We start from the raw sequence: 18,785 nt of genomic DNA on the forward strand, positions 1-18,785 counted from the left end.
AAATGGTTAAAGGGAAGATTCTGGAAGAGTTGTGAGAAGCTTGATAGAGAAGGCCTAAAATGCTCTGAAGAGACTGTCAGTAGAAATGTGGACTCTAAAGTCACTTCTGATAAAGCCTTAGACAGAAATGAGACATGTCATTACAGACTGGAAGGAAGCCAATCCTTGTTTTAAAATGACAGACAATCTGGCAAAGTTGACTAGTGGCTTTGGCTGGAAGGTAGATTTTAAAAACCAAGAATATGGATATTTAGCAAGAGAGATCTCCAAATTAAATGTCAAAAGTGCGGTCTGATTTCTCCTCACAGCTTATAGTGAAATACGAAGGAGAGAGATAAGCTAAAAACTGAACTGTTGGGTACAAAGAAACCAGAAATCAATGTCCTGGAAAATTCTGGGCCTCCAGAAAGGGACACCACAGAGAATAGTGCCTTGTATAAGTATTTAACCAAATGTGGAACCAGTCAGCCATTTCAGAGAAAGCCAAGATTGGACATGGAGTTACCCAGGAAAGATTTGTGGAAATTCCTTATGTCTGATGGGCATGATCCAAGGCTACTGCACAGAAAGCCAGCGAGAGTGCTGTGGGACCTGTATAAACAGAGCCACTGCCAGTCTGGACTGGAGGTTTCAGAGACGCGACACATTGGAGGAAAAATAACTTCAGAGGCAAAATCATGGCGGCTGAGGTCTGAAGTCAAGAAGCCTCAGGCCTACGACCCAGCAATATCATTGCTGGGAATCTACTCAAAGGACTTAAGGGCAAAGACACAAACGGACATTTGCACACCAATGTTTATAGCAGCGTTATTTACAATTGCAAAGAGATGGAAACAGCCGAAATCTCCATCAACAGAAGAGTGGCTAAACAAACTGTGGTATATACATACGATGGAATACTATGCAGCTTTAAGACAGGATAAACTTATGAAGCATGTAATAACATGGATGGACCTAGAGAACATTATGCTGAGTGAGTCTAGCCAAAAACTAAAGGACAAATACTGTATGGTCCCACTGATGTGAACAGACATTCGAGAATAAATTTGAAATATGTCCTTGATAACAGAGTCCAGCAGGAGGTAGAAACAGGGTAAGATAATGGCCTATTGGAGTTGAAGGGATACAGATGGTGTAACAGGACTAGATACAAAAACTCAAAAATGGACAGCACAATAATACCTAATTGTAAAGAAATCATGTTAAAACACTGAATGAAGCTGCATCTGAGCTATAGGTTTCTGTTTTGTTTTGTTTTGTTTTGATTTTACTATTGTTACTTTTATTTTTTTCTCTATATTAACATTCTATATCTTTTTCGGTTATGTTGCTAGTTCTTCTAAACCAATGCATATGTACTAAGAAATGATGATCATGCATCTATGTGATGATGTTAAGAATTAATGATTGCATATGTAGAATGGTATGATCTCTAAATGTTGGGTTAATTTCTTTTTTTCCGTTAATTAAAAAAAAAAAAAAAAAGAGAAGGGATAATTGGAGCTGAAGGGATACAGACTGTACAACGGGACTGGATATAAAAACTCAGAAATGGACAGCACAATACTACCCAATTGTAATGCAATTATGTTAAAACACTGAATGAAGCTGCATGTGAGGTATAGGTTTTTTGTTTTTGTTTTTGTTTTTGTTTTTTTTCTTTTTCTTTCTATTATTGTTTTAATTCTTATTCTGTTGTCTTTTTATTTCTTTTTCTAAATCGATGCAAATGTACTAAGAAATGATGAATATGCAACTATGTGATGTTATTAAGAATTACTGATTGTACATGTAGAATGGAATGATTTCTAATTGTTTTGTTAATTCTTTTTTTAATTAATAAAAAAAAAAAAAAAAAAAAGAAGCCTCAGGCCAGGAAAGCAAAGGGGCCATCTTACTAAAAATTATAAACAATAATTATTTTTAATGTATATGGCTCTGCAGTGAATTAACCAGAATTCATACTGCTTTTAAGGAAGTTGTTTTCCCTACCCTTACAGAGGACTTTAATTGGACAATTGCATGTGCATTGGCACCAAAACTTTAAAGGATAATGAGTAAAAAGCTAAGTGTACTAAACCCAAAATTGCAAACAGACTAGCAGTACAGTTATACCTTATTTTATTGTGTTTCACTTCATTGCACTTCACAGATACTGAGTTCTTTACAAACTGAAAGTTTGTGGCAACCGTGCCATGAGCATGTCTATGGGTGTCATTTTTCCAATAGCATGTGCATACTGCAAGTCTCTGTGTCACCTTTTAATAAAGGTATGTACAATGTGTTGTTTTTAAAGATATAATGCTATCACACACTTAACAGCCTATAGTATAATTTAAACATAAATTTTATATGCACCAGGGCACCAAAACTTTGCATGACTTGCTTTACTGTACTAGTCCCTTAATTTGGTGGTCTAGAACTAAGCCTGCAGTATCTCCAAAACATGCAACCAATTTACAGGTAGTAGGAAGAGACAGTGAAAGTACGACACATAAGGACTGAAAAACGTAATTTTCATCTATCAGGTCAATGGATAAAGAAAATATATTCATACAACAGAATACTAACAAGCAGTAACAATGTGAAGTTATTGATACATGCAGCACCATGGATGATTTCCATTTAGAAAATGCATACTAACCTAAAATGATAAACAGCAGATCAGTGGTTGCTTAAGGAACGGGGGTGGGGTAGAAAGAGGAGGGAAGGTGGGATTAAAAAGGGGCAATAAGGAAACTTCAGGGCGAATGTATATCTTGATTATGGTAATGGGTTCTTGTGTATACATACGTCAAAACTTATTAAATTGTACATTTTAAATATGTACAGTTTACTGTATGTCAATTATACCTCAATAAAACAAATTTAATCTAAGTATATAACCTTATAATTTATAGCTTTCATATACAAAACTCTGTAATATCTCCACTGGGGCAAGATGTCAGTCAGAAGTCTAATGATATTCTAATTCTTTTCATTTCTGAAACACCCAGAGGAAAGTGCAACAGAAAGAAGGAAAGAATAATTATTTCAGCACTTCAAGTATACTTCCTATAAGTGTTAAAACACAAGACTACTAGCACAAATATTTATCTCTAAGTATCTTGCGTGCTTTCTTTCCAGATTTAGAAAGTCAACACGAAATGTATAGAAGGGTGTTGATTTTATATTTTTCCAGAATGGAAAATCATACACAGACCTCTGGGGTTTTTGAGTTTGACAGATTTACTGGTATTTTTCGTAAAGACACTTATCTCAGTCGTTTCTCTCTCTCACCTTAACCTTACATAACTATTTCATTTCAGTCAAGAAATTAATATACAGGAGAAGGATAGTTATTTTAACATAAGCAATAAAATGAATGAAATGGAATGTCTGTCTACAATTAATGTAAGTTAAACCCACATATCTTCATAAAATTAAATCATGTAAGAACTAACAAATATATCTACATTTCCATTGTTTTATATGGGGTCTATTCTGAACTTAAATGCAAATGAACAAAGAGTTAGAAATACACAGCAGCTAGGCTACTTCTCTGGAGTTATTAATTACTTATTTAAAAAGATCAGTGAGCAGTTACCACCAGAAAAAGTCTGAAGTTGCCTCCAAATTTAACATTGCAGGAATTTTTAAGAAAAGCATTATAATGACTTTTTCTTTTATTTGTGACTATGCTTTTAGAGATGTATTTATCAGTTACATTTTTAAAAGTTCGTATATAATACAAAAATACCAAAAACAAAAATAAATCCTACAACACAGAGAACTAACAAAATATATGTGGTTAGAAATTTCATGAAATATATTTGAAGATGCATTTTATTTCTTTCTATTTCACTGAAATGTGCTTTTTGAGAGGCCACTGATCAATACATATACACTTAAAATAAGCCATTTTAATCTATTAATCAGAAACTTCAATTCAAATTAGATTCTCAAGTTGGGACCTGAAATGCTTTGACAAAGTAAAGAAAGTGCATCTTCTCATTTTCCATCTTTATACAAAGTTAATTTTTTTTTGGTGTTTTTACCTTTTAAAAAATATTTCAACCAAATATTTAAGCAATATGTACAGTTATATTTTGGAGGCGGTGGTTTGTATTTTAAAAGAAACAGCTTCCTTTTAATTGACCTCAAGTTCTGGTGAAAATGCTTGCAGGAACTAGCTAATAACAAAAACCAACAGAAACACATTCAAAATACTGACTTACTTTGGTAGCAAATGGTAATTCTTGAAAGACTAATGGAGGTAGACAAGACCCATTAAGGTATGTGAGCTATTTCAAATACTCAATAGTATACATAAGATTTCAAAAAATGTTTGTTTTTAAAGCGCTAAGCATCTGTACCTATGATGGCAATGCCCTCGTTTATGATGACTTGAAACAAAACAAATGCCCACAGGGGAAAAAAGCTGTCTTTTTAAATTTAGCTAAATTTACTTTCAGTTAATAGTCTTAACATTTTCCTTTCGACACAATACTCCCTTTCTATAAGGCTGTTCCTGGGGGCCAGACAGTTTAGATAATGAGGGAGTTAAGAGAAAAACAGCTTGCATTTTGAACCTGGTTAATTAGACAATAACTTTCTGCATTCCTTTTAATGTGCTAATAATTATGTCTAAAAAAATGTGATTCTTATAAAGAAATCTTTATAAAGAAAAATTTCTGATTCTTATAAAAAATATGCGATTCCTATAAAGAAAAATTTGCTTTCTTTAATGTCTGTAACCTTAGGAAACTAATCACATGAAACTACAAAATTACCAAATGTTAATCTGTAAATAAAACATAAATTACCTCTAATTTCAAACTCTCATTTATTAGTGTACCACTCAATCTTAAAAAAAAAGGCAACTCCAAAGATAGTCTTATACGATTATACCATTCTTTAAAAAAGGAAACTGTTCCTTTTAACTTTACACCCATCTCCACACCCCAACTCAAAACACATCATTTAATTGTCTTGGTCATGGACATCTCCAGGGTGAGATTTTATATTTCACTCCCACAACTCCTGGTTATCAGAAAACCCATGCTTTCCTTTGTTCAAAGAGTGTGGTCCTACTGATGTTGGTGTATCTTCATTCAAAGCCGCTGCTTCAGAAAAGGTTTCTGGAGCATGAGTTGGAACACTTTCTTTAGGCTTACTTGATCCAGATTTGATGGATATAGCTGACGCTTTCTTTGTCGTATGACCGCCTATGGAAAATCCAAATTTGGAGACCTTTGGAGGCTTTGTTGGGAGGTCTTCAGCTTCTTCAGCTGATCGCTACTCAGCACTGTGACTAGAACTTTCCTCTCCATTACTGGATGAAATAGTCTTAGTTTCCACAGGTTTTTCTGCTGGTTCTTCAGGTTCTCCAATGGTTCCAGCTCACTGCAGCTTCTCTGCCTTCTCCCCTCTCACCTCCCGTCCGCCATTTTACTTGCTACCTACAGAGTTCTTTTGAGACACAATTCCACTGAAAACATTCTACTATCTAGACCAAGTTCTAGTTAAAGGATTGAGAATTTTTCTTAGCCAAAGTATAAGATCTACCAAAAATAGTTATGTGTTAAAAAAAAAATCTATTGGTGACAAGACTATTTTGATCATGAGCCTTATCCACATAGATATCAACCTGGTTATGAATTTATGCAGAACAAATACCACACTTTCCACTGCTCATTTATAAAGTCAGATGATTCTGTCAATGTATTGTATTCTTAATAACTAAATGCCAATTAACAAATATGGTACAGCACAGTGAGGGGTTCTACTTAACCATTCACTCAATAAGTATTTATAATACATTCCTAAGAAAGCACTGACTGTAAAGCAATCAGCACCACAGTGTTATGAAATATAGCTCTTAAAGTGAGCTATTTACTTCTTAAGTGATGCTCAATTCAAATTGTGGTTATACATATGAATGGTATGGAATAACATTTAGATCAGTACCAAAAACACACATAAAATATTATAAATATAAAGACTGAGATGGTATAATCTAGGAATGTCTAGAGTATATAAGGATAGTGACTAAATGTAAAAATTTTAAAATATTTTTGCATGAGGGAGAACAAAGGAACGTTAATACTGCTGAGTATTGAAAATAGATGGCAATTAATACATTAAAACTTTAACTTATGTGTGAGACTAGAGCAAAAAATGTTTATTTGGTACAAAATTTGTATTTTGACTAGTGCATTTCCTAATATAACTTATGTGGACAGCTTAGTTGAACACCATAGTACTTGGAACCTTGAGTAGGGCATAACATTTTGTAGGTATGTCCAGAGTGATGCCCCAATAAATCCCAGAGTGATGTGAACAGTGACTAAAAAAGTATTTGCAAAGTTCCCTTGGGGGAATGGTGTGAAAGGGAGAAAATTCACATTTCCCAAGTGGAGAATTTTTGGTATTCTCACAAGCAGTGGGGACAACCAAAGCAATAGGGTGAGTCCCCAATCTTGGGGCTTGTTCATATGAAACTTACCCCTGCAAAGGATAGACTAAGCCTACTTAAAATTAGGCCTAAGAGTCACCCCCAAGAGAACTTCTTCTGTTGCTCAGATATAGCCTCTCTCTCTCTCTGTCAACATGACAAGCAAACTCATTGTCCTCTCCCTGTCTACATGGGACATGACTCCCAGGGGTGTGGACCTTGCTGGCAACGCAGGACAGAAATCCTAGAATGAGCTAGAACTCAGCATCAAGGGATTGAGAAAAGCTTCCCGACCAAAAGCGGGAAGAGTGAAATGGGATAAAATAAAGTGTCAATGGCTGAGAGATTCCAAACAGAGTCAAGATGTTATCCAGGAGGTTATTCTTACATATTAAATAGATATCACCTGTTTAGTTAAGGTGTAATGGAGATGGAGGAAACGGCCTGAAACTGCAGAGCTGTGCTCCAGGAGCCACGTTTCTTGAAGGTGACTGTATAATGATATAGCTTTCGCAATGTGAAGGTGTGATTGTGAAAACCTTCTGTCTGATCCTTCTTTATCTACCTCATCAACAGACAAGTAAAACATTTGGATTAAAAATAAATAAGTAATAGGGGGAACAAATGTTGAAATAAATTTAGATTAAAAAATTATAAATATATTATATATTTAAATATACATAAACAATACACACATGCTACATACATATCCTATAATACACAAATATACACATATAGCAGTTTTGTTTTTTAATTTTTAATTGTTTTAGGGACACAAAAGCAAAGCAAAGGTAATGATGAACACAAAATTCCACATACAGGTTGGCCTTTGTTGGTGGGGCATGGAGAAGAATGTAATTGGGAAGGGGCATGAGGGAAAAGGGACTGGTAATGGCCTCTTTCAAAATCTAAGTGGTGGGTACACAGGTGGTTCATTATTCCTTATACCCTTTCTCTATATTTGTCCATGCGAAACATTCACAAATGGTTCTACTTCCAGTAATCATGGTATAAGGCAGTCAAGATACTCCTCTTAATCAGAAAACAAGTATAAAACTGGAAGAAACTAATGAAAACACAATTTCAGTGCACTGGAAAACAATTAAAGAAACAATTTGCAAAGCATTTACTCATGAAAAGTTGCTACTTCAGCAGGTAAAACCACCAGTTTGTGGACTAATGGCCTGCAGGCATTCCAATTCCCACTTGCTCAGGTGTCATAAGCCCACATCCATTAATGGCCAAAGGTGACAATGACAGTTAAAGGAAGGTAGTTGACCAGTTAGAAATTTAATGCAGAGATTTTGAAAGAGAGACCATGCATGTGGATGTGTGCACTATAGAAAGGCTGAAATAATAAACTCTCTACATATTCCAGGCTAATGAACTTTGTATGTACACAGGAAACCTTGAAACACAGTGAAAATTCAATGTTAAGGAAGACTTGAGAATTTGCTGCCCCTTTGAAGGCTTTCTTCAACCCACAGGTGGCTCAGACAGCAGAAGGTGGAAGCCTTCTTGGCATAACATGTCTGAATAGAACTCTTCCCAAATCATCGGCTAACCACTAAACTATGCCAGAACAGAGCAGATCCCTAGGAAACCAGGCTTCATAAAAGAAAACTGGGCAGAAATAGAAGCACCAAGAGCTGGACACCACTGGGGAGAGAGATTTCACAGTTTGAATTCAAGCAAGTTAATTACCTACTAGAACACTTTTTAAATAACTGTTAGAGAAACAAAATAGAATGTACAGTCACTACATATATTATCTAATGTTCAGTTTACAACCAAAACTTACTCATACAGAGGAGTAACAAAAAATGTGATACAAACTCAAAAGGGGCTTCTGGGTTCCAACAGGAATTTCCCCAGGGCAATTCCCCTCTGCATCTCCAAAAGTCTGGTCTGTGTGCACTGAACTCTCTTCTGCCCTCTCTCTTTTACGTCTCCAGCTAATTAAATTAAACATCACTCATTGTGGAAGGCACTCCCCTTAGCCAACTGCAGATGCAATAAAACACCGGTGAGTTTCACACGTTAATGATTCAAGTCCACCACAACAGAACTAGGCACCATCAACTGGCGAAGTTGACACCTGAACCTAACTATCATACGAGGAAAGGCTGCTGGCATCTGGGCTTCCTCTATCATATGGTAAGGCACATGGCTGGTATCTATTCATCCTTTGCTCTTACGTTCTGCTGTTTTCAGCTTCTGATTCCAATAGCTTTCTCTCTGAGTGTCTATGAGTCCTCTCTTAAGCATCTCCAGGGCATTTCTCTCTAAACTCACTGTCTTTTATCCTTTCACAAACAGGCTCCTGTTAAGGATCAAGACCCACCTTGAATTTGGTCAGTCACATCGCAATTGAAAAAACTGACCAAAGGGTCCCACATATAACAGATGCACACCCACAAAAGAAAAAAAAATTGATAAAACTGAATTTCATCAAAATTTAAAACTTCTTTCTGATATTCAAAATATACCATTAAGAAAATAAAAAGGCAAGCCATAGATTGGCAGGAAATATTTTCAAAGCATTTGTCTGACAAAGTACACATTTCCAAAATACATAAAAAACTCTTACAACTCAACAAGACAAACAACCCAAATTTTTACAATGGGCAAAAGAGCTGAACAGCCCACTTCGCAAATGACAAATTCAAATGGCCAAGAAGCACATGAAAAGATGCTTAGCAACACTGTTCTTTAGGGAAATGCAAATTAAAACTACACTGAAATACAAAAAAAACACCCTCTAGGAAGACTGGTCAATACCAACTGCCAGCAAGGATATAAAGCAACTCGGACTCACACAATATGGTACAATCACTTAAACAGTTTGGTAGCTTCTTAGAAAGGTTACTGCACACATGCCTTATAAGCCAGCATTTCTACTCCTAGATATTACCCTAAAGAAAGGAAAACATGTTTCTGATACACCAATGTTTATAACCACTTTATTTTTAATAGCCAGAAAGTGGGACCAATCAACAAGCGAATGGATAGAGAAATTGCAGTATATCTATACAATAAAATACTCCCTCAGTGAAAAACAACAACAAAACCATCATGTTAAGTGAAAAGAAGTCAGACACAGAAGAGTGCTCACTATACTATTTCATTAGATGAAATTCTAAAAAACACAAAACAAAAACAGAACGTAGATCCAGGAACTGGGAACAGACTGCAAAAGCTCAAGAGCAAACTTTCTGGTGTAATGGGAATATTCAAAAACTAGACGGTCATGGGAAACAACTTTATATATAAAATTTATCCAATTGTACATTCAAAACATGAATTATACATCAGCGAAGCTATTTTTTTCTTTTCCTTTCTGATTTAACTCCTTAGAGGTAGTTTTCATTATTGCACTAATAAATATATATTATGCATCCTCTTTAGTCACTTCTCCCTCTTTCATTCACTAAGACTTTACAGGTCTTTCCAGCCCTCCTCGTCACCTTAAAGCTTGCCATTCAACAATCTGACCTCTCTATTCTTTGGCCTCATTATCACCAATGAAGGTCTCCTCCATTCTCATTATTTGTTTAATATAAGTCCTCCCTGCTAGACTAAGCTCCATGAAAATGAGGGTCAGAGCTGTCTTGTTCACTTCAAAATCCCCAACATGTAACACAGTGAATACTACTACTTAATTAAGAGGTTTTCTCATCCACACTAAACGCAAAACGCCACAGACTACTAGCAGGCCTGTGTTCCAGCATGACCTTTATACAAGAGAACCAACAAGGACAATAAAATATCTGGAAATCATAAATAAAAGTAGTCAAATAAACAACGTTCTAGCCAGAGAAAAGTATTTGTTGGATAATGAAAAACTAAAGAGAACTGATAGCTATCTCATAATATAGGAAGGCCAAGCATACAGAAAGGTAAGGCAGACAATTCTAAGAATCGAGATGAGGAACTGCCTTTGCAATTAATTAGTGGTTTCACTTAATGTACTGGGTCTCTGCTTTCTCATCCATAATTTAAAGGTGTGGACTAGATAATCTTTTCTTATGTTCTAAGCATTCTATTCCATGTCTGATAGTACTCCAGAATGTAAAAAGTAGATCAAAAAGAAGGTAAACTGAGGAGCTGCCATGATAAGAACCAAGTTACCTTATAAAAAAATATGCTCTAAGTATACTAAAAGATCTAGCAGACCTTCACACATGGCTGAACTGGATGAGTGGTCAGTAAACTATGATCTGGGACAGCAGCTGTTTGTGTCAACAGAGTTCTACTGGAATGTTGTCGAACTCATTTCATTTATGTATTGTCTATGGCTGTTTCCCTGGTACAACGGCAGAATTAAACAGTCGTGAAAGAGACTATATGGCCCAGAAAGCCTAAAATATTTACTCTCCAGCCCCTTAAGAAAAGTAAGATCTTTCTTACTTTCTGGACCAAATGATCTACAAAGTCCACTTAACATTGCTTATTACATATTAGAGATAACAAAAGTTCATTAAAATCCTCTTAAACAGAGCTTAAGGATAAAATGGGGAGGGAGGAATAGTGAGGAGAGAGACCAGATCAAATATATAATCTCAATTCACCTTCTTATGATTACATTAGCTTCTTTCTCTACGCTAGCAGATGGCTCATCTTCTAGTCACTGAAACCTATTCCAAAAACAAGGTAAAACAAGCATTAGAGATTTAACACTTACCTGCCTTCTTTAACTTTTTCTGCATTCCCTCGACATATGTAATTTTCAATGTAACCATCACTGCAGTTGATTTTTGACCAATCTGGGTTGCAAACATCCAAGAAGTGAGGCCTCAGTCTGCCTATTGAATACTTAGCAATGTCAGTCAGGGACTGACTAGCAGCTGCACCAAATAAAAATGTTCCAATGGCTTTGTAAATAGTGGCTATGTAGTTATTCCTGATAAAGGAATTTGAGTGCAAGAGGTTAAAGTAAACAGACAGGGTTTCTCCAAGAATCATCTGAAAAAGAAACAGAAAAATAATTTGTTAAAGCAACCAGGCACTTTAAAGCAAACAAAAAATAATGGTAAATCACAACAACAATCTTTGTTTTAAAACATTCTTTCTCTTTTTCTTTTTCTTTACAAATGGAGGGTCAACTTAGGATACTCAATTCTAAAATACACACAAAAAAAGGTGTCAAATCAATTATGGATACTATTTACAAAGCAATGGCTGAGCCAAAATAATTTCAGTCTATTTGAAATTGTTTCTTGTTTCTTTTCTTGTATTCAAATAAGCTGAGTTTCAACCCAGTGATGCATCCTGGAGGATAAAACCATGGTTTGCTTAAAGAACACAAACTTCCCAAATCAGACTATGCTTTATATAAATACTTTCATCTAACAGTTTTCATTTTTCTAAACATTCCTTTGATTCAAGGACATCCTCCTGTTAAAAAGGATAAAATCAATTCAGGGAGTAAAAAATCTAATTAAAAAGCAGGGCAGTCTAATCGCCCCTGCCTTTTAAGGAGACCTTCAAACCAGGCTTCCTTTAGCAGGTCTCATTAAAAGACCAAAAATACACGTGGTGTTTCCCCTTCCCCTCAAAAAACCATTTCAAGTGAAACATCCCTCCTTATCTTTCACTGACTTTTGCAAAATTGAAGTTAAATCTTCTTTAAAAGTGAACCCTTAGTTGAACAAATGTACCACAGCACACCAATACAAGGTGTTATAAATAGGGTGGTACGTGGGAATCCTGTATTTTATGCATAATTGTTCTGTAAACCAACAACATCTCTAATTAGAAAAATTAAAAATCTATCTTGTGAGCTTTCCCATATTCGAGCAGTGTCTTGTGTGTGCGCGTGTGTGTGTGCACATGTGATTGTGTGGTTCATACATACTAGGGAAAGAGAATCAACGGTAGTTTTATGAAAATATCACGAATACAAAGATTTTCAAGAGAAAAAGGAATTACAAAGATTTTCAAAGAAACAGATACATATAATAAACTAATTTATCTGGACCACACCAGATTACGAGTTTAAAGGCATTAAAAGCTCTCCAAATGCTTTACAAGTTTACAGTCAATATCCAGAAAAATTCAAATACTAAGTAGCAACTTTACAAAAACATTTTATTTGCTGATGAAATAAGTTGCACACTCTTGCTATCTGAGACCAAAATAAACACTTTTACAGAAAACAGTCTGTTAGTCAATTTGTGTTTGGGGGAGGATATATTAGTAATGAACTTTCACTTAAGATACATACTAGTTACCCTGCCTCATTCAAAATTTACATAAACAATTTTACAAAGCATTCAAACGTTTCCATTAACTGAGGATTAACTGACTTCAGGATAAGCCTTACCATGGGTGAAATAAATGATTGCCTCCTGAAAGGGATTTCAAGCACCTGATACCAAAAATTCTTTCCTCATCCAACTCAATGGCTCTTAGAATTCCATAACTCTGTAACTCTAACAACTAGACTAGAACTTTACAAAAGCGAAGATGATTTATTTGCTAAACAGAAAGCTGTTTTAGGTAACCTCAATGACCTAAAACAGAGTAAGGAGTCAATACCACTTTAATCAAAGGTGCTGCCTCTTGGATAAAAAGCCAACACTCTTAGTTTTAACAACAGCCTCACAAAAATATACTCCTCAATATAGTCTTTAATGTGAATGAATTAATCAGAACCTTTTCTGAGACTAGGTCTACCAGGAGAGGAAAACCATGTGCACTTCTAAGGATGCCATACCATCCAACAATTTTGCTTACGGTTCTCCCAGACTGTCTCCAGTGGCTTGGTATTAATGTGTATATTGCCCCAGGTGGTTAAGGTGTCCCAGTAACCTCTCTGAGAGAGAACTAGCCTGAAAGGATTTCTCTAACATTTTCTTATGAAGCTGATCTTTAATAATTAAAAACATATACCAAATACATCAAATCAACCTCAGTTTTAGCAGAGGAAACGTCCACATATCAGCTCTTCTTTTTGCTTAAGCACTCAGCTATTTCCCAGAAACAGCTACTGAGCTTTGGAAGTCTTACTGTCATAATCATCACTGTAAAGTCACTCACACTCTGATTCTTAGCACTGATGACAGAATATCAGCTCTTTAGGAACAGTCAGAGCACTGGCAACGTTAAAGGCCGAGCTACAGAAGTAGTGCAAGCTGCAACCCACCTAATCTCTGATACTGTGGAGGGCCACGCTAGAGCTGACAAATGTCAGGTTAACATACCATTATTTTTGCTCTCTCTGTATTCAAGTAACAGAAAACACAGAAGTTCTAAATCAATTATTCTAAATTGTATGTAGGGATGTGTCTCGCATTTGATCTACAAGAGTCAACCATATTCTTTTGTTTCATTTTAATACCTTAGCTTGCCCTTTGGGTCATTTATGCCAATCCTTAGCCTTTGATAATACCAACTAAGCTAACTGTGGCCTAATTCTATTACAGAGATGACTTATCACGTGTTAGATTCTAAGGATAGGATAAATTATTAAAGAACTAAAAATGATACGTTTAAGAGAAAAGAGCAGGATACTTATGAAGATTAAAGGTTAATAATTACCTTAACCAGCATGATTAAGGTTACCTTTTTAAACCCATGTCCCATAGTATTCTCTCACTATTTTCTTTATATCGCCACCAACCAAGATGATTTTATAAGTTTTTACACCATTCATATAGCTATGTGTCTTCCACTCAGGGCCCATCTTCCCCAAAGAATAGTCTGAAAGCCACATTTCCACTTCATCTACTTCCTCTTAAATATCTCTGACTACTTCCATTTCCCTTATTCTACAGAATCTTTCTTGAAAGTTGCTTGTCTCATCAGATAAAACAGACTTTTATTAACCCTCATTTACCTTATTTTCTCAATAGTATGTGGCATCACTGACCACTTCCTTCTTATTTAAATTCTCCCTCTACTTGCTGAGAAACAGTACTAATCCTGGTTCTCTACCAATCTCTCTGAATCGATCATATATTTGTGGATCATTTCAAGTCATGTCAAAGACCTAGTGTGAAGTCTGAATCAGAGTGCTAATTTTTTAAAGAAATGATTTACTGCTTAGTAAATAAAATTAAATGTACAAGTATTACCTGAAAGAAACCAAATTAAAAATTAAACTGGAATTATTTTAAATTAGCACATAAAAACCCACTGCCATAAGCAATGTTTATTTTTTTGATAATACTGATAGGGAAACAGTACTTTTATATATAGCACATTTAAACAATCTGTTCTTTTTTAAGAAACCTATGTTGCTATTAATTTACCTGCCCTTTTATTCAATGTAAGGATAATTTCTCTCATAGGTTAGGTTCCAATAGTCAAGTTTCAAGCTAATGAAATCTAATTAATTAATCAGGACCCCTGTATATGACCGTACAAGATTTGCACATCCACACATGGTGCCATGCTGTCAGCTCCACGTTTACTGCAGTCCTCCATTCTCTTATTGGATTTCTATAGTTTTGCTTATGTAGAGCCCTTTTTACTGAGACACACAAAAATCTAGATTTGAAACACAAGCATATTTCTAGCAGTGTTTGAGCTCCTGAACAATCTTGTGTGGCATTAGCTACTATATGCAACTAAGAGTCCTAATAAAAATTTTATATTTAAATAGTCAGCAATTTCTCAGAAACATACATACTTAGAAAAAAAAATACCCTCCTACAACTCTCTCCTTAATGGAAGCCTTAAGTTTGGCTTTCTTTCTTTTAGTAGTAAAAACTCAGCATAAAGATTTGTCTGGATAAAAGAGAATGGACTCACTCATTTCTTAAAACATTCTATAGTGTAGGAGTGTCACCATTACTATATAATTAGATACTTCATAGTTTCACTTATGTAAATACCTACCAAGCACCTATGGCATGCCAGGCTCCATGCCAGGCACTGAGAATACCAAGATGAACAAGGCACCATCTCTGACTTTAAGAGGCTCACAATCTTGTGAAACAAATATTTTTAGAGCAGAGGTTTTCTTTTATTAACTATGTACCATAAGTTGTAATTCTATTAACTTTTATTGCTAATGATGTACTATGATCATTCTTGATTAAGACATTAAATTTTCTAAATTAGAAAGTTTTTAAAAAAATAAACTCCCAAAGCAAATAAGATACATGTGTTGTCATCCTTTTGGCCTCCCTCCTAGAGGGGGCCGTATTTTCTACTTTTAGATAATATAAACATTTTTTTTTAAGTTACAAATTATGGGGCACAAAACTGTTGAATTAAATTGTAGAATTTCTGGGTCAAGAGATTATAAATATCATCTAGTCCAGTCACTGAAGTCCTCTCCCTAGACTCATATCCTCTACGTATTCCTACCTGAAATAATAGAAAACAAGTTACTACAGTGGGTTAAGACTTGGTCTAGCCTTCAGTACCAGTTAAGTTCTTTCATGTTCACTGCTAGTTACATATAGAGCCAGAGCTTTTCCCTTCTGTTTACAGCATTATTTTTTAATGAACTGAAGAAAACATGGACTAAATGAAGTTTTAACTTTGTTTCTAAGTTTTCTTTTCCAGATCCCAGCAACTAAAGAAAGGAGACACATACACACAGACAAAACTAATTCTTATAAAATAATATCCTAGACATAAAAAAAATCATAGGTATAAAGTATGCTAGGAATGTACTGATAAAACATTCGACTACTGCACAATTACTGAAACAATAGCAAATGAGAACTCTAAAAATAAAAATGACATGAAGACACTTAGCATAAAACAAACATATCCAACAATGTTCTTCTAATTACACATTGTTATTCTTTTTTGCTCACTGAAAATAGCTGAGATTATCTTGACCAAATAACACCCTCAATTAAAGGTTAAAAAATACACATTGTTTTGGAGGGTTATCTATTTAATCATTAACAGATTAACACAAAATCAAACCAATTGCCCAAAACTCATAAACTTGGAAAAGTGGATATAACTTACAACGATAATACTGAATGGAATGATAATTCCACCTAATAACGCATAAGGTATGGTGTCTTCTTTGTAAGGGTACTTGATGGACTCATCATTACAGAATACTCCACGTTGGAAGGGGGTATGCCTTGAAGAAAGAATTGCAAAAGGCAATCCAGCTAGCAAAAGGAATAAATGAAAATATGATTAAGAAAGAAATATCAAAACTAATCAATGGTAAATAATTATCCAGAGATTGTTTAAAAATGCATTTGCCATGAAAATAAATGAGCACATGTAAAACGGAAATGCAGCAATGCATGCAACAGTAAATTAGAAAGATTACAGTTTAGGGTAAAGCTCCTTTATTCTACAGAAAACAAAGCTTCCAATTTTCTAATGACCAATTTAACTAAAAGCATTCTCTTCCCTTTGTTTCTATTCAAATACGCTCAATGGACTTTGAAAAAAAAATCTCTTCCTATACTCGTGGTCATTTAATCACAAGGTTTTCAATGCTATTTCCAAATCATTTCATCACTGACTTTGTTCCAAAAGGAAAACACTGAGATTCTCCATTTTGTCCATCTACTACTACCATGTCTGGACAGGTCATGGTCACTGGCTAAGGTTTCAGGATATCTAATAAAGATTTATCCACACATTTCTGTACTGTTTACAGCGAAAAGGAGTTTGAACTTCAACCAAGTTTCTAAAGAAAAATGGACAATAGAGTCTAACACAAAAGTACCTAACACACAGCTCTGTGTTTTCATCATTAATGTTTTCCTAAAGACCATGCCTTACGCTTCCTAAGAGCATGTAGGAATTCAGTTCTCTTTTGCTTCATCCTTACTTGGCTTACTGATTTTTACTGCAGCACATCGACTAACAATGCTTTGCAAAAAAGAGATAAAAGTTTGGGCTCGTTTCCAGGAGCTTGGCCAGGCAAAAAAAAAGACAGACAAAGTTTGGCAGAAATCCTCAACATGAAGCACCTCAAGACTTGTCCAAGTATGAAAGGCTCTCTTCGTAAGTGACCCATTTCCCTAGCAGCCAACATACTCACCATCTGGTCAAGAATCATCTTCCCTTGAGGCACCAAGTTGTGATAACCATTTATAGTTCTCATGAATTTCACTAATGCCCTAAGGGTTGAATGACAACCAAGTCTCTGCCACTCTGCCTGAGTATACATACCACTAACATCAAATTTGTTCAACCTACAAACGCCAAGTGAAAAGGAATAACACGTGAAACCACATTTTTTTCATTCCTAGTTCTTTCATTTGTTTGCTGTTTTTTTTTCGTTTAGACCATGAATAAAAGAACCAAAGTTTATTTCTTTATGTTAATAGCTTCAAATAGTTAAGTCTTCAAAGTGCTCCCAAGTTTCCCCAAACCTAAAAAATTTAGCTAAAGCTGACTTTGCTAACCGCCTGTTACCACCTCTCATTTCTTAATTGAGACAACCCACCAAATTGTTTGCATTCTGAAGAATGAGAAGAAATGTCCCAGCCTTCAACACAAATACCAATGTTACAGCATAACTTCAAAATAACCATACAACACTTAGCACATACGAGGGAAATAATACTCAGAGCTGTGCGTTTAGTTGTTGCCTGCCATATTAAGTGTTTAATCTTCGACTAATAACTACACTCTAACCCAATGAAAATGTATTTTGTATTCACAAACTACAACTACCTCTTTTTTTTTTTTTTTGCATGGGCAGGCACCGGGAATCAAACCCAGGTCTCCGGAATGGCAGGCGAAAATTCTACCTGCTACATCACCGTCACACCACCCAAGTACAACTACTGTTATAGTTCACTTTACTAGTAAGAACTGTATACACACAATGGAAGCTTTCACTGCCATTTCATATTTCTGAACTAGATGAATTTTTCAATAAACACATTTCCTTTGGAATAAGAAAAATATGTATTACAGAAGTTAAATTCACATATAATATGATTAGTGTCCAAAACTCATTAGGCTTTGTATTCTTATTCTTGGAGAAAGTTCACATTAATAGATTCAAATAGTCTGAAAAACATTAACATACATATCCATTAGCATTAAGTTTTTTTCCCTTTGACCACAAAATTCATGCTCGAAATTATTATTGGATTTAGAAAAAAAAAAGCTGTAGATATTTTTTAGGCTAGGAGAGGAACAAAATAAAAATCACACACAAGTTTAATTATTGCATTAAAAAAAATTATAATGTTCAAGTTGATGAATCCTGACTAAATCTATTGTGCAAGGAATTCTACTAGGTGCTACCAGGAATATAAAGTTGAATAAGGCACAGGATGTAATTATATTATGGCAGAGAATAAACACAGTTACAAAGAGCTATGAGGATTCAAAAGGGACAAAGAGCTGGTAAGGCTGTAAGTAGTGATATCCAATAAATAGTTGTAAAATTAGAATT

General features: G+C 35.0%; 1 protein-coding gene and 1 pseudogene across 4 annotated transcripts in view; both read right to left on the minus strand.

Annotated features, from left to right (window-relative positions):
* Nucleotides 1–18,785, minus strand: part of PLPP1 (phospholipid phosphatase 1) — a 151,765-nt gene that overhangs the window by 44,288 nt on the left and 88,692 nt on the right. For 2 of the 4 annotated variants that reach the window (XM_077117156.1, XM_077117159.1), the window contains exons 2-3: nucleotides 16,373–16,524; nucleotides 11,121–11,401 (exon numbers count right to left, since the gene is read on the minus strand). In XM_077117156.1, the coding sequence (XP_076973271.1) occupies nucleotides 11,121–11,401; nucleotides 16,373–16,524 (433 nt within the window). The remainder of the gene's footprint in view (nucleotides 1–11,120; nucleotides 11,402–16,372; nucleotides 16,525–18,785) is intronic. The other 2 variants (XM_077117155.1, XM_077117158.1) reach the window with 1 other exon arrangement.
* LOC143646374 (PEST proteolytic signal-containing nuclear protein pseudogene) lies at nucleotides 1,868–7,405 on the minus strand (annotated as a pseudogene).

The sequence above is a fragment of the Tamandua tetradactyla genome, chromosome 9 (assembly GCF_023851605.1).
Source record: "Tamandua tetradactyla isolate mTamTet1 chromosome 9, mTamTet1.pri, whole genome shotgun sequence".
Lineage (NCBI taxonomy): Eukaryota > Metazoa > Chordata > Mammalia > Pilosa > Myrmecophagidae > Tamandua > Tamandua tetradactyla.